Source organism: Cygnus atratus, chromosome 10, assembly GCF_013377495.2.
Source record: "Cygnus atratus isolate AKBS03 ecotype Queensland, Australia chromosome 10, CAtr_DNAZoo_HiC_assembly, whole genome shotgun sequence".
Taxonomy (NCBI): Eukaryota; Metazoa; Chordata; class Aves; order Anseriformes; family Anatidae; genus Cygnus; species Cygnus atratus.
In genome coordinates, this window is record NC_066371.1 from 9,528,143 (window position 1) to 9,541,948 (window position 13,806).

At 48.0% G+C, this 13,806-nt stretch overlaps 2 protein-coding genes across 5 annotated transcripts in view; one reads left to right on the plus strand and one right to left on the minus strand.

Annotated features, from left to right (window-relative positions):
- Positions 1–1,303: 1,303 nt before the first annotated feature.
- On the minus strand, positions 1,304–12,494 carry SLC25A20 (solute carrier family 25 member 20). The gene is made up of 9 exons (XM_035547001.2): positions 12,251–12,494; positions 11,684–11,776; positions 9,643–9,770; positions 7,356–7,446; positions 6,348–6,465; positions 5,119–5,191; positions 4,469–4,578; positions 2,968–3,092; positions 1,304–2,446 (listed from the first exon to the last, which is right to left on the minus strand). Exons 1-9 carry the CDS (start codon positions 12,353–12,355, stop codon positions 2,384–2,386), a joined length of 906 nt encoding a protein of 301 aa, XP_035402894.1. The 5' UTR covers positions 12,356–12,494; the 3' UTR covers positions 1,304–2,383.
- The window catches only part of ARIH2 (ariadne RBR E3 ubiquitin protein ligase 2), a 31,049-nt gene continuing 28,754 nt past the window's right edge, over positions 11,512–13,806 (plus strand). Inside the window, exons 1-2 of one of the 4 annotated variants that reach the window (XM_035546996.2) lie at positions 12,629–12,718; positions 13,261–13,372. The gene's annotated coding sequence lies outside the window, so the exon portion shown is untranslated. Of the gene's footprint in view, positions 12,006–12,628; positions 12,719–13,260; positions 13,373–13,806 lie in introns of those variants that run through there. The other 3 variants (XM_035546997.2, XM_035546998.2, XM_050712826.1) reach the window with 3 other exon arrangements.

Consider the following 13,806-nt stretch of genomic DNA (forward strand, 5'->3'; position numbering starts at 1 on the left):
GTCCATCTTGCTGACAGCCCCAGACAGCCATCTGCTGGGCAATCGCATCGATAAAAAAACTATCTAAAACAGCACTTACAACCAGGACAGTTGTTTCAGTTCTTCCTAGCTTCCTATGAGATCAGGAGCTGCCCACGATGCATTAGTTGACAGGACAGCTGGAACAGGCAGGTGTTTGGAATTTTGAGAGGATGTGCACATCTGTCCCTCCCAACAAGCGTCACTATTTCTGGAACGTATAACTTAAGAGGGGAAAAAGAAACAAAACAAAACAAAACAGAACAAAACAAAAAAAAAGCTTCATGACACTTTTTAAAGCTGGCAGAAATCACTTCTAGGCATTGCAGCCAGAAAGATGACCAGAGCAGGCAGGGAACCAAAGCAGCACAGGGAGAGCATTGGGTGGTTAGCAAGCACAGACCTGTTCCTCTTGAAACAAGTTTGGATTTAGCCTCAGCAAACCTAGATTTGTGTTTAAAACTATTTTGGAGATTAATGGCCTTTAATTACTGCTTCTCTGAACCAGTGTTAACTTGGTGTTCACGCTTTAAGCATTTCATTCATCCATAGCTGCAGTGATTTGAGAGGCAGGAGCAGCAGCAGGTTCCTAGGCAATGGGGAAGGTCTGCAGCTGGCAATAAGACAGGGAGAACGCAGAGCCAACTCCAAGCAACCGGGCTTGTCCCACCCCAGGGGCTCTCTCAATGGTTTGACACCTCCCACTCCCCTCCCAAAGGTAAATCACAAAGGTGGACTCTGGGGAAGGCAGGTTCCCTTCTGGTCCTTCCTAAGAATTGGGAAGGAAAATGGAATTCCGAGCTTCTGAAGCAGCATTGGGTGGAATGGACTGAGGAAAGATCCCGTCTGTGGAAAGCCAAGGTGAGGACTGTTTCGTTATGGCACAGCCCAACACGCCCACAGAGGATCAAGGACAACCTCTCAGTTGCCTTTTCTGTGGGGCGTCAGTACAGATCTTTTCTGTTCCCCTGCATTTGCGTCCAGTCCTTTTCCTGAAAAACATGAAATCCTTTCCACAGACAAGATGTGTTATTTAGTGTCTGGCTTTATAGCTTAAGAGCTTCAGCTGCCACACAGCACCTAACAGGACTTGTAAGATGAATGTTAGGTGCAGGACGTTCATTTCCAGGCCTCATGTTAAAGAGCCCAGAAATTCAAAAGCTAAGATGCAAGGCGTTAGAGATTAAACACAGCATGGCACAACTTATCTCCCATTCACCTCTCAGAATTAAGAATAGGAAAACTTTTGCAAAGCCAACCATGCAAAAATAAACCAAAGCACACATTGTAGCCGAACAGCAGCTAGCTTTATTGAGTTCTGACAACATTGCATCAAAACCAGGAGAAATTAAAAGTGCTTTTTGCTTGTTAGGATTAGTCATTTCTCAAATTAAAATGTGATTGTGCTCAATAGTATTACAATAAAACTGAGGAACAGGAGTTAGAATAAAGTTAGACAAGATGGCAGAGCCAGTGTCACCTTCACGTACCCCCCTCGTGTCAGAGTTCTTAGTTTGAGTTCTTAGAAGTCCCGTTAAAATTTCTGAACTGCAACATTTGATCAAATACATCAAGGACTTTTATGAATTGTGCTGTTCTTGTGAAACCACATTTGGGATATGTTCAATGGGACAGAAAGTGACAAAGGGATTTCAGAGAAAAGTTCAGGTAAACATTTCCCCACTGACGACCTTAGTGAAGTTTACTGCAAATGTTTGAGCATAATGCCTTTTTCCCCTTAGTTCCGCAGAAAAGGCAAGCGTGCAATATCCTGTAAGGTATCTGTAATGCCTCTCAACCCACCCAAACCTAACTCTAACCCCACCTGCTTAGTTCTGTGTTTGCTGCATCACACGCATGTAGGATTTGCTGTCAACATGCAAACAGACAACTGAAAAAACTGCAAGAGATAAGAACGCTACTTGACATTGATTGTAAATACTATAGTATGTGCAGCTGCTAACTTATGCCCTCAAAGTTAAGTACACGCTGCCTAATAAGTAAGTTTTTCAGCATTCATTTCTATGTTTCTTCAGTAAATAAAGAATTAATATTTAGGAAAACTCTTCTTCCATGAGGAAGTACTTAAGGTAGTGTGTGTAGCGTGTCTGTTAGCAGCATTACTGCTGTGGTACATTGGCTCAGAAGACAGGTGTATCACCTTTAACTCCTCATCAACTCTATTTCAGAGTTACGGCTTACATTTCTGAACGGCACATAGCACCACCTAAAGAATATGAGGAAGGCAAAAAGGTATTAGGCAAGCAATCATTCCTGAAACTTCAAGTGATCATTCATTTATTCCTTTGAGGCAGACTCGTACTCTCTTCCCTCTCCTCTCTGATTTTCAAAGACTTTGCAGTCTTCATAGACCTGGTGCAATCCAGTTAAGAAACTTCATAGCAACTTCAAAACCAAGGAAACATGCCTGGAAAAGAGAGAACGTACAGAACAAATCAGGATTCTAAAAAACCTATTCCAAACAAGCCTTCTGAGTGTAGCACTATAAACACCTGACATGGCTGATACGGGAAGAGGAAGAGAGCAAAAAAAAGTCTTGTACCAGAGGCAAGAATTCTGCTATATCTTTTCATACAAATGCAGAACTTCTAATCCATTAAGTCTGTTATTTATTGAAGGAGAAGCCAGTCCAAACTTATCCACACATTTCTGTATTCTACCGGTGGATGTATAATCAGACAAGAAATACTGTCAGAGTAAGTCAAAGGGCTTTCATGCACAGCTTAGAACTTGTTGGTTTGGTTGGTAGTTCCCCCTAGATTAAGGTACACTTCAGAACGCAGACACCAACAGCCCAAAGTACCTACAGCAACGAGAATCTCACTGAGGTGGTACAACACTAAGCAGCCAGTCATCTCCCCGGCAGACTACAAATATGCACTGGATGGCCAGGTCCCCAAAACCCATCTGGAACTGCAATTTACTTACCGCATTAGCGGGAAATGCCCTGATCATGACAGCTGTGAAGCCTTTATAGAGAGATGCAACTCCCTCCTCTCTGATAAGTTCTCTCAGTACGTCTCTAAAGCCATTTGGGTATTTTCCTGGAGGAGCTGCAAGAGATGAAATACATTAGCTAAGCTGTATGGCAGTCACAAATACTGAAGGCATATTTAACAGCCCAGGATTTTCAACAGGTTTGTATTGCTACAACACCTAAGTGTCACCAGAATCCAAGCGCTGCTGAAGCCATGTCGTGAAAGTATCAGCTTGGGAAAATGACTTATTTCAGTCAAAAGCAAAGAAATAATACAGCTGGCTTACAACAGGCTCAGTAAACAGAAGCTAAGTGCTCACCATCACCACAAAGGATTTACATAATTAAGACATCTGGAGGGTGGGGGAAGAAAAAGGAAACTAACTTCTGTCGGGATTGGATGCCTGAGCTGTTACTCTCACTGCTGATGACAACTCTCCCAAGAGATAGGAAGGCCATCATTAATAACTGATGAAGCTAGATAATAAGAAGCAGAAAGTGATCCTATCATGTGCCCCAACCAAGAAGAGCAACAAAATTCCAGTGAAATGCACAGGCTATTTTAATGCTGATGTCACAAAGATTTGCTGAGGTGTTTTGAAAATGTATTCTATTCAAAGAACAGGTTCTTCCTTCCCCTGACACCTCAGGAAAGCACTGCCTCTGCCAGCCCTCTGAACCAGTATTCTGCAAAACAACCCAACTAAACGGAACCACCATGAAACCACGTCATCTTCAAAGCAGCATTGTAGATTGGCTCAGTGGAACGAGGACGTAAAGTTGTAATGTCTTTCACACACGGCCCTCCGTACAATAGCCAACCACCACAGCAGCCACTACTCACACAAAAAAAGAAATTTCCTGCACTAAATCATGATCACAAAAGATGTCCAGTGGAGAGCTGAGTCCACAGGCAGAGACTACAGGAGAGCCTTAGTAAAAATAAGCACTGAATAGCACTCCCAGAGAAACCAATGAAGAACTCAAACTCCACTGAAGCTCAAAGCCTGGGGCCATCCTCACTATAACTAGGCCACAGATGCTTAGAGCAGATCTGTTAGTCCAAAAGCAATACTCTCAGCAAGGCACACCCAGTTACTGTAACGCTGCAGGCAGCACAGGCTAGAATTTACACAGCTGTGTCTGAAGTGAAGCAACAAAGCCCTTCAAAGACTTAGATTTGTAATAAAACAGTCAAGGCACCTGGTTCTATTATTATGATTTCCATGCTTAGATTTCAGAACAGGTATCTAAAATGGGGATCATTGTATCAGAAGGGAGGCAGAGAAAGAAGGAGAGCCTGATTTGCCAAAAATTTGCACGGAAACCAACTAAAAAGCTACGAACACACACAGGTTTTTCATGTATTCGTCTCAAGCAGTGCTCAAGTGTCCAGCCTATTCCCGGGGCGCTGCACCGAGCGTGGCCATGACAAGCTGGCATGCTACTCACCGGTCTGGAAGCGGGACTTCAGCACGTCTGGTGGAATGGCAACTGCCCAGTTGAAGATCCCAGCTAAGCCCCCAGCAAAGAGGATCCTCGGCGCACTGAGGTCACTCACACTGTGGCAGGGATGGGGTGGGAGGAAAAATAAATAAATAAACAAACAAACAAATAAATAAATAGTAAAAACTCATCCGTTTTGACTAAAGTGACAACCAAAGACAGCCAGAAGGCAGCACAATGCTGCAGATACAGACAAGAGTGCAGTATCTGAGCAAGAATTGGAGTCCTCTGGGCAAAAATTTGCCAACTCCACCCTAAAGGTTCAAATCCTTTAATTCAGCAACACAAGCACAAAATGCAGGGGAATGGGACACAAAACAAACAAACCATCTTTTTGCACACACAGAGGGGTGAAAGAGCAAAGAGCTACTCCAAATATTCGTTACTTGGCTAATAAGATCCAAGGTTAGAGTCTGAGCAAAACGCAGAATATTGTTCTGTCAGTTAACCCCAGACCAAAACAACACAACTCAAAATGAGTGACCAATTTTGGGGGGTTATTTTAATGATACCGCTCTAAATCCCTTCTTAACTGGGGAAATTAAACAGCAGTGTCTGGCTAGTCCAGGAAACGCTGACTATGGGATTTCACTAACCTCTTTCCCTCAGGGGTCAGAATGTTCTTCAGCCATTCGTACGTCATGAAGTACATTCCACTGGCTGGAACATCTAGTGGGTAAACAACAAAATCTTTGAGTAGTGGGAAACAAAACCAAGCCTAGAGACATAGGAGTCCCATGCCAACTCAGCAACACCTCTAAATACATCCAGATTCCTTTTCTGAGCATTCCCTGCAAACAAAAAAAGCTGTTGCTCTGGAAATGGAGGAACCTGAACTTTCCCAAGGACAGCAGGTGCTGAAGGGAAGAACTAGAAAAATACCTTGAATGCTTTGGTTGGCAGTCCTTCAAATCAGATTGTAACCCTACCATTAAGCTGAGACAGCTCTAAGCTTTCTTCATTGCTCCATAGCAAACCAGAGCAGTTCAGGAATTTTACAAGTTTGGCACACTATTTGTTCTAATGAAGCTGGATTTCTGGATTCGTTGCTGTTGTTATTGATAGGTTTCGTTTTGCTTTGTTTTAAGGTACTTCCACAGCCCATTCTTAGCTCACGCCTAAGCTGGACGACAGCTTCTGGCTAGGGACCCTGCCAGAATTGCTAGCTGTTACACTACTATGAGAAGCAGGGGACAGAACAAATTCTTAAACTGAGATATCAAAAAAAGACATTTCAGGTTATACTTGGAAAACACGGCCCCAATACAGGGAACAATCTAACGCTATTCAAAGGAGAAAGTCCCCAAACATGTAAAGCCTTCAGCCTCTGGCACAATTACTTTCTTGCTGTTGCTGAGTAGGGTCATGACATCCCAATCCAAGGTAACCCACACTCAAAAGGTTAGAAAGCGTAACTGCTTCAATCATATCTTTTAAAGCAATCGTTATTACACAGCAGTCACAGACAGCACTCACAATACTTCTCCCAAGAAAAGAAAAAAAAGCCCACTTCTGTATTTTTCTTTTCTCTTTGTTCTCTGCTCCTCTCCTTTAATTCCTCTGGGCTTCTCATGTCTTAATTATTTCCTATATCCCTCTGATCCTTCTAATCTCTGTCATCTAATCTCTTCCTCACTCACTGAGAATCTCATGTTTATTTCTCAGTCCCTTTGAGGCACTGGAGTAACTCTGAAGACTGCAAAAAAAAAGAAAAAAGGGCATCTCCAATTGGCTAAAGGGGCAGTGAGACCCATGATACCACGCCAGGCTTCTTATCTTCAAGTACCCCAAGATGAAGCAGCACCAGAACGTTTCCATCGGTTACCTCTCATGAGGGTGAGCACTGTCCCCTTGTACACGCCGCGAATCCCAGCCTCGCGGTACAGCTGTTTTGCACAGTCCAAAGAGCCAGTGTATTTAGTTTCACCTGTAGCTGCCTGGATCTGAAGGATTAAAGTGACAGTTTCTGGCTAGTGAAGGTTTCTGGCTGGTGAACAATCATTTAGTCAATAATTAGAAAGCCACATGCAAGCTGAGGATATATTTGTTGTTCATGCAGTGGCTAGATTCTCCCTTATTTTTTGCCAGTGTTAAGTTTGAAACAACTGAAACCAGCTAGGTAATACTTGCACTGACAAAAAGTAGCCTTAAAATTTAGAGAAATCCAAACAATTTGTACGTGCAAAGAACGTTCCATGAGAATAGCACATCTGTCGGCACTAACACGTGAACACCCACCACCACGCTAAGAGAGCTCAGGAGAGTCTGACATAAGCAAACCTTCCCATCTCTGCTACAGACAGTATTTTCGTTTGCTCAGGTTTACATTTGCCTACAATGCTTTAAAAAACCCTCGAGGAGGTGTAGAGCCAGCAGTCACCCAAACTTTCAAAAACTATTCCATGTATTTTGAAGTACTTTCCTCAATTACGTATTGGGAACTTGTCAAGAAAATGGAAAAATCTTTACAATACAAAGTCTTGTGACCTAGCAGTTTGGGATTTTTTTATTTTTTTTTTTTCAGAGAAAGTTTCATTCTGAAAAGCTGTGCTTTTCCATGCTTTAAAGCAGACTGAGTCATCCCCTGATGCCTCATATAATGCCACACAGTGTGAGGCTTGTGCTCTGTGAAGTGAATGGAGCAGCGAATGCTGTGTGTGCTTATGCTGTCACGGTGTGTAATGCTTCTTCGTGACACAGCTGCATTAAATGACAGTTGTCTCAGTCCTGTCAAAAACCAGAACAGAGCGAATACACTAACCAAGGAAGTTCCTGGTGTGGAAAGTCAAGGCCGCTCACATTAAATTCCTTCCACCATCAGCCAATTCCTTACCTGTAAAAGGCACTTGATTCTCTCTCCTGGAGCCATGATCACTGTTGTGAACACTCCCGACAACATGCCAGCTGCAAACAGCTGAGGATATCTGCCCAGAGAAAACAGAAGTGAGACCCTAACACAGCACAGGACGTAGGAAACGAAGGGCAGAAAGACTTCTGTATCACAAGATTATTCTGCTTCATACAAGGTTGGCAGTGGAACTAGAAATGCATCCGCTGCTTTTGATCGGTGCAGAAGTGCCTCATCAATGCATAATTAGAGCTAAACATTGAAGATCTCTAGGATTCAAAGCCCTGGTTCCCACAGCAACCATAAGTCAGCTCTTCACAGCTATTGTATTTGCTAATATTCCTCACACTTGCGGTTTTTGTACAGCATTTCCCATTGATTTTTATTCTCAACGGTCTCTTCTTCCCACAGTCTCCCATATTCTTCTCAGTGACCTCAGCCTCCACACTTTGTCCTGCTTGCGCAGTCACTAGCCTCATTTCTGTAACCTCTCAGTGGTTCTGTGCCATTGTTGAGTCTGTCCTGCCAACCTGCATCATACCCCCCCCACTCTGCATCTACTTTCACGTGGAAAAGTCTACGATAGAAGTCCCTTAAATAGGCTTTCTGCATCACAAATGTATTTTGACATCCAACCCTTCCCTAGTAAGAAGATCTAATATCTCAATTAAATTCCACACCTTCCACTTGTCACCATTTGCCAAAGAGACGGCATTCTATCCAGGTTTTCCAATTCTTACACCTTTCTTTACTCTTAAATTCCCATCCAATTTTCTCCACTTCCATCTTCTAGACCTTTCAAACCTCCCCCACCACTTCGCATGCACCTCCTGCTCAGACTAAGCTCTGAGTTTTCTAGCTCACCTTGAGATTATTCAGCCTCAGAAAAGACAGAATAGGCTCCTCAGGTTTCTTTCCATCTCCTTCCTTCCAAAATCTCCCTGCAAAATCAGCGTGGTGAACCACTGCACTCCTGCCTGCCTCAGACCCACAACCACGGTGCTAGGTCTGACCTTTCTTTTTGGCCCTCACACGCCACGAGTACCGTATCTTGCTGTGTAAAGTGCACCTAAGGGGCAGCACAGTTGTGCACAATGACGGATTTACCACCTAGTCGTTGACCTGCGTTCTTTCTCTCCAAGGCAGAGCAGAGGAAGGAGTTCTACATAAATAGTCAAAAGACCACACCGCACTTCTCCACCTTCCCCGTTAACTTCCCTTTGATACGATGTGTACAAAACGCAAAGCCCCGAGGTGTTCAGGCTGCTGGCGGTAAGCCCACAGCCCGTTTGTTTCCCTGAATTCTCCAGGCTTCACCACCTCCCTGTCTCACTCTTCAGCCTTGCCTGCACGATGATGCCACCGTGGTAAAGTGAAGAGCAAGGAAAGCCAGCAGCGCCCCCACAGCCCGGCCCTGCCTCCCTCCGCGTGATCCGAGCAGACGGAGCTCGCTCCGCGCCAGGTGCGCTCACACCACCCAGACAGCAGGCGAGGCTCCAACAGAAACCGTCCCTCCCCACCCCACCACGCTCGGCTCAACACAATGGACTCCCGCTTTCCGACAGGGCTCCTACGTATTGCACAAATAATAGCACGAAATGTTGCTAAGCTACGGGTCTATTCCTGGGGAGCTATAAATCACAATTCAGCAAAGAAGTTAAGGGAGCACTCTATGGGAGAGTTTTCCTCAGGCTTAAGTTCGCTTGGAGGGAGCAATACAAAGTTTTCTTAGTTTCCCTTCTCTTTCCTATGAGGTTAGACGTGTCTGAGAGGAAGGCTGCTCATAAACACTGCTTTTTGGAAATTAATAATGAAACATGTCCATGGCTACTACTATACCCTAAACTAAGGGCCCAGCAAGAGCGACAACTAGCAGGGAAGAGAAAATTGGGATTTTTGAACGTCAATTTTGTCAAGACTGCTTGACCACAAAAGTATTTATTCCTTAGTTTCTGTTAATAGTGAGCGTTCGCAGGCTATCATTATGTAACTCGCACTGTGCTCCACAAAAATGGAATTGTTCCTTAATGGCTCGCTCTTGCGTAGAAAGGGAATTGCATAGCACCTGCCCACATCCTGGCTGTTTTTAGCCTGTGCTATCAGTCCCACGCTTCCAGAAGCGTTAAAACACACGAGTGTTTTATTTTTCAGAACTATATTTATAACCTAGGAGAAGAGACAAATTTACACCACAACTCAAAGTGTGACAATAAAGAAGCTGCAAGAGCCTCAGGGTGCCTTTCCCAACTATCTGCTTAACTCAGAAACTCACGTCAAAACATCATCAGGTTTTCTCTGCTGGAGTCTTTTTCCCAAGCCAAATCCAAAGAAGCACACAGCAAACATGGGGGTCACTCCGATAATAGGAGCTGCCATTCCTCTGTACAAGCCTCGGACTCCCTGCAAGAAACGTTATCACAAGAATTACTTTTTTGGCATACGCTCTGCACACATTTCATTTTATTGACAAGCAAAATGCGACGGTACAAGATAATATCAGCTAGCCAGTCATATTAATCAGAGGAATTACAGCATCTATTGCTCGTTTACAATTGTACACGTTTAACTGGCGCAGAGGAAAGCTGTCCTTCCCGGAGGACACCAGAACCTTTAACACCCTGCTGTTCCAATCCAGAACTTACACCTCAAGTATGAGGAAGTTTAGTTGAAAGCCACCTGAATGCAACTCCTATTAGACTGGGTCAGAAAGTCCTTCCTCTCAGGTACATACAAAAAAATGTACATGTGCTTTATTGATAAGTCATCAAAGGCAGCAGCGTACAATCCTGACACTGAGCCTGAGAACGCTGGAGCAAATTCACTCTTTGGGTAAAGGAAGAGCCAGGGAGACTAACCTGAGCTACTTTACTCCCCACCCAAACCCAGTTTGGAATGAGTTCAAGAGGAAATCATTCTTCCTTTCCTTCTGTAAATCAAAGCTTTCACCATACAAATTTACATCCCTGACGTTTCCCTTCATCAAGCTGCACACATGGAAAAATTCTAATGCAGACCCAGCAGCAGCGTTTATTTCATTCACCTTGCCTTTGAAGTGATTTTTTTCTTATAAAAAGGAAGCACTTATCTGTCTAGATAAAGGCTAGGTGCACAAATTCAATATTTGCCAGTCAATCACTCATCCTCCCTCCTCCCCAAAATAATTCAGTGTGTCCCAACGGGTGTCCATACGCTTACAGATACGGCCGACTAATCAAATCCCGTTGGGTTCACAAAAATCAGACACTCCTGCTCAACCTTCCCATGAGCAATGGGAAACAAAGGGACTTGGAAGAGAAGCTTCAGTTTTCCTCACAGAAACAGATGAGTATTGAGTAGGAGTAGAGAGGCAGCGTTACTTCTGAACGCCAAATCAGAAGGTTATTATTACAGTTCAGCTCTGACGTCTGTGCTTCAGCAGGGGTGTTAAAAACTGCAACAGATTCAGAGCTAGCAGAGCAATTCAGTGCTTTGTGGGAGAGACCAGGGAAACGAGATTTACTTTGGTTATGTAACAACCTGCGAATGCCACCATGAAAGTAGATTTCAGATATGAGACAGCTCATTCTTTTAGTAGAGTTACCTAACAAGATCCAGTGGTTAGAAATCAGACTTAAGACACGTAAATAAACACGTGGGCTTTATAGTCATTATTTCCAAATAGTAAATAGCCACTGGAAAAACGTATGAAGCAGCTGAGTGGATTCTGTGTCACTTAAAGTCTTTAAACCAAGGCTGCGTGCCTTTCTAAAAACAAAATAGACTATAGTTCAGTCACATGATATGGCCGATCCAGGAGGGAAAACTGCTGTCTACCTTCTGAAGAAGGTTAATCAAAACTACTATAATTGTCCCTGTAGTCAAAAAAGAATAAAAAAAAAGTGTATTATCTACAATTTAAACAAACGTTCCTCTGCCTTCTCACAGATAGTTCACAGAAGAAAGTAAAAGTACTGCTTGAATCAACAGAAGTCATTGCCTATTTTAGGACTTCCAGAGGCAGCTCCGAATGCCGAACACAGCACGGTGCCACCAACTACAACAAAGCCAATTTTAACTCCAGTCTTCCACTCCAGACGTTAATACCGCGATATTTTGTACCAAAAGCACTTCCTAACAAAACAACGAGAGCTAAATTTGGAGCAAGCGGATGCTGAGCGTTACCAGCGAGATCTCCCTTCAAATTCCGTCGACTAATGAAACATCTGAATTAGCATCAACTCAGCCGATAAGCCAAGACTTGTATGGCCCGGGGGGAACACTCCCACACGGCCCCGCTCCTGTGACGCACGGAACAGCCGCCAGCTTTGCGGTACCTCTCCAACCAGAGTCTTCCTGAAGCAGTCGAAGGTCCCAGAATAGAGCAGGGGCTGGCCGGGCTGCGGCTTGGGCTGGGTCTGCAGTCTGACCTGGCAGGGAGGGAGAAGAAACGGTGGTGTATTGGGTGCTGCCCTGCTCAGTGTCGCCCTGCTGAGCGTTGGCACCTGGAGAACAGCTCCCTGGGGCCACCAGGTAGCGAGAGCAGCCTTCGCGGCGTGGGTGACGGCCAGCTTTAGCCTTTAGACCGCTTTAGCCTTTACAGAAGAGAACAAGGCGAGCGTTCAGGCGTGCAACAGGCGACGTGCTTAATGCCCGCAGGTAATTCCCGGCCGGGCGCTGCCCAACCCCCCGCCCGCAGCCCCAGGGGAGCGCTGCAGCCCCCAGGCCCGCAGGGGGCGCCCCGCCGCCTCGCGGGGCACGCCGGGAGTCGTAGTCCTCGCCTCCCCGCGGGGCGCGCCGGGAGTCGTAGTCCTCCCGCAGCGCGCAGGCGCGCCCCGCGCGGCGCCCGCTGGGAAGCGTAGTCCCCGCGGCCCTCACCGCCTCCCCCTCCACACCCTCCTCACCTTGATGGTGTCCAGCGGGTGCCCCACGAACACCAGGCACACGCCGCCGAAGCCGCCGGCGAAGAAGTTCTTCACGGGGCTGATGGGCTGCGGCTGCTCGGCCATGGCGGCGGCGGCGGCGGCGGCTTGCGGAGGCGGCGGCGGGGCTTGCGGCAGAGCCGGGGCCGGGCCGGGCCGTTCCGTCCCCGCCGAGCGAGCGCCGCCCCCGCCGCCCCGCGACCTTTCCCCCAGCGCCGAGCCGCGGCGCACGCCGGGAGCGGGGCGCGTGCCCCCCCCCCCGTTCCTCAGTGGTAGCGCCCCGCTCCCCCTCTCCCCCCCCCTCCCCTCAGGGCGGTGGAACGGCCCTCCCGCCCCGCCCGGCGGAAGTGACGCCACACGGAGGCCGGCGCTTCCGGCGTGCAGCAGCGGCGGCCCGGCAGGAGGAGCCCCGGGCCCCGCTCCCGCCTCCCCCGCCCGCCGCGGAGCCCGGTGAGTGCGGGGGGGCTGAGGGGGAGCGGCCCGGGCCCTGAGGGGACCGGGAGGGGAGCGGGGGCACCGTCGGGCCCGTGGCGGTGTCCCCAAGCGGGAGCGGGCCCGTACCGGGGCCGCCGCAGCCGTACCGGGCGCCGCTGTCCGGGGGCTCGGCCTCCAGCGCTGCCCCGGGCCGCGCTCCCCCCGCACCGGGGGGCCCCGAGAGGAGCGGCCCTGGGGAAGGGGGGCCGGGCCGTCCTGCTCCTGGGGGGGAGGGACGCAGTCCGGGGGCGGGGGGCGGGGGGGGTACGGCAGGCTCGGGGGGCCCAGCACAGCGGGGGGGCGGGAGGGGAGCCCGCGGGTCCCCTGGGGAGGGGGGGCGGCTGCACGGGGGTCTCTGCAGGCGTGGTACAAAGGGGGGGGGAGGGGGCGGGCTGCAGCTCTGGTTTCTGGCTCCTGGGGTGGAAAAATCACCCCTGGAAGCGCGGGGGAGGGGGAGGCGGCCGGGGGCGCGTGCTGTGTGTGTGAGGAGGCGATTGAGGCTGATCCCTGGATTACAGGCGCCAGTGACATAGGCAGAGATGCGATTAACGCTGATAGCGAGCGTGGAGCGGGGGCTGTAGAGGGCTTCAGAGGAAAGCGAGGGTGCCAGTCCGCTTAAAGTTGGCGTGGGTAAGTAATTCCAGAGGCAGACTCGAGTCACGCTCAGAATTGTCGATACAGAAGCGAGAGAAAAAAGTGGCGGAAAAAATCCATTCAAGTAACTGTGAAATCCCAACAGAAGAAGCGGCAGGGAGGAGTGTCTTCCGAAAGAGTTAGAGAAGTCCCACGGAGGTAGATACAGAGGGCAAGGAGCCAGAGGAAAGCGATGTAGCGAGACAGAAACGAGGAGGGACGTGGTAACTCGCTGTCTGGCTGTGCTGAGGGCAGAGACCAATGGCAAGGGGACATCCCTGCTGGAGCTGCAGGCGCAGGGCGTGGGGATGGGGGCATTTATAGGCTCCTGCAGGGCGGCTGGAGGAAGAAGGGGGTCTGGGTCAGTGCTAGGGAGGTGAGGGAGCACACTGGATGGAGGTGGTGAAGTGGGACCTCACCTTGCTGCCGTG

What these genes read in the sequence shown, in the direction of transcription:
- SLC25A20 (XM_035547001.2), bottom strand. Translation starts at nt 12,355, where the DNA reads ATGGCCGAGCAGCCGCAGCCCATCAGCCCCGTGAAGAACTTCTTCGCC. An exon ending in GGAAGACTCTGGTTGGAGAG is followed by an intron (nt 9,771 to 11,683) that starts GTACCGCAAAGC and finishes CGTTTCTTGCAG; the next exon opens with GGAGTCCGAGGCTTGTACAG. An exon ending in AGTGCTCACCCTCATGAGAG is followed by an intron (nt 5,192 to 6,347) that starts GTAACCGATGGA and finishes TTTACCCACTAG; the next exon opens with ATGTTCCAGCCAGTGGAATG.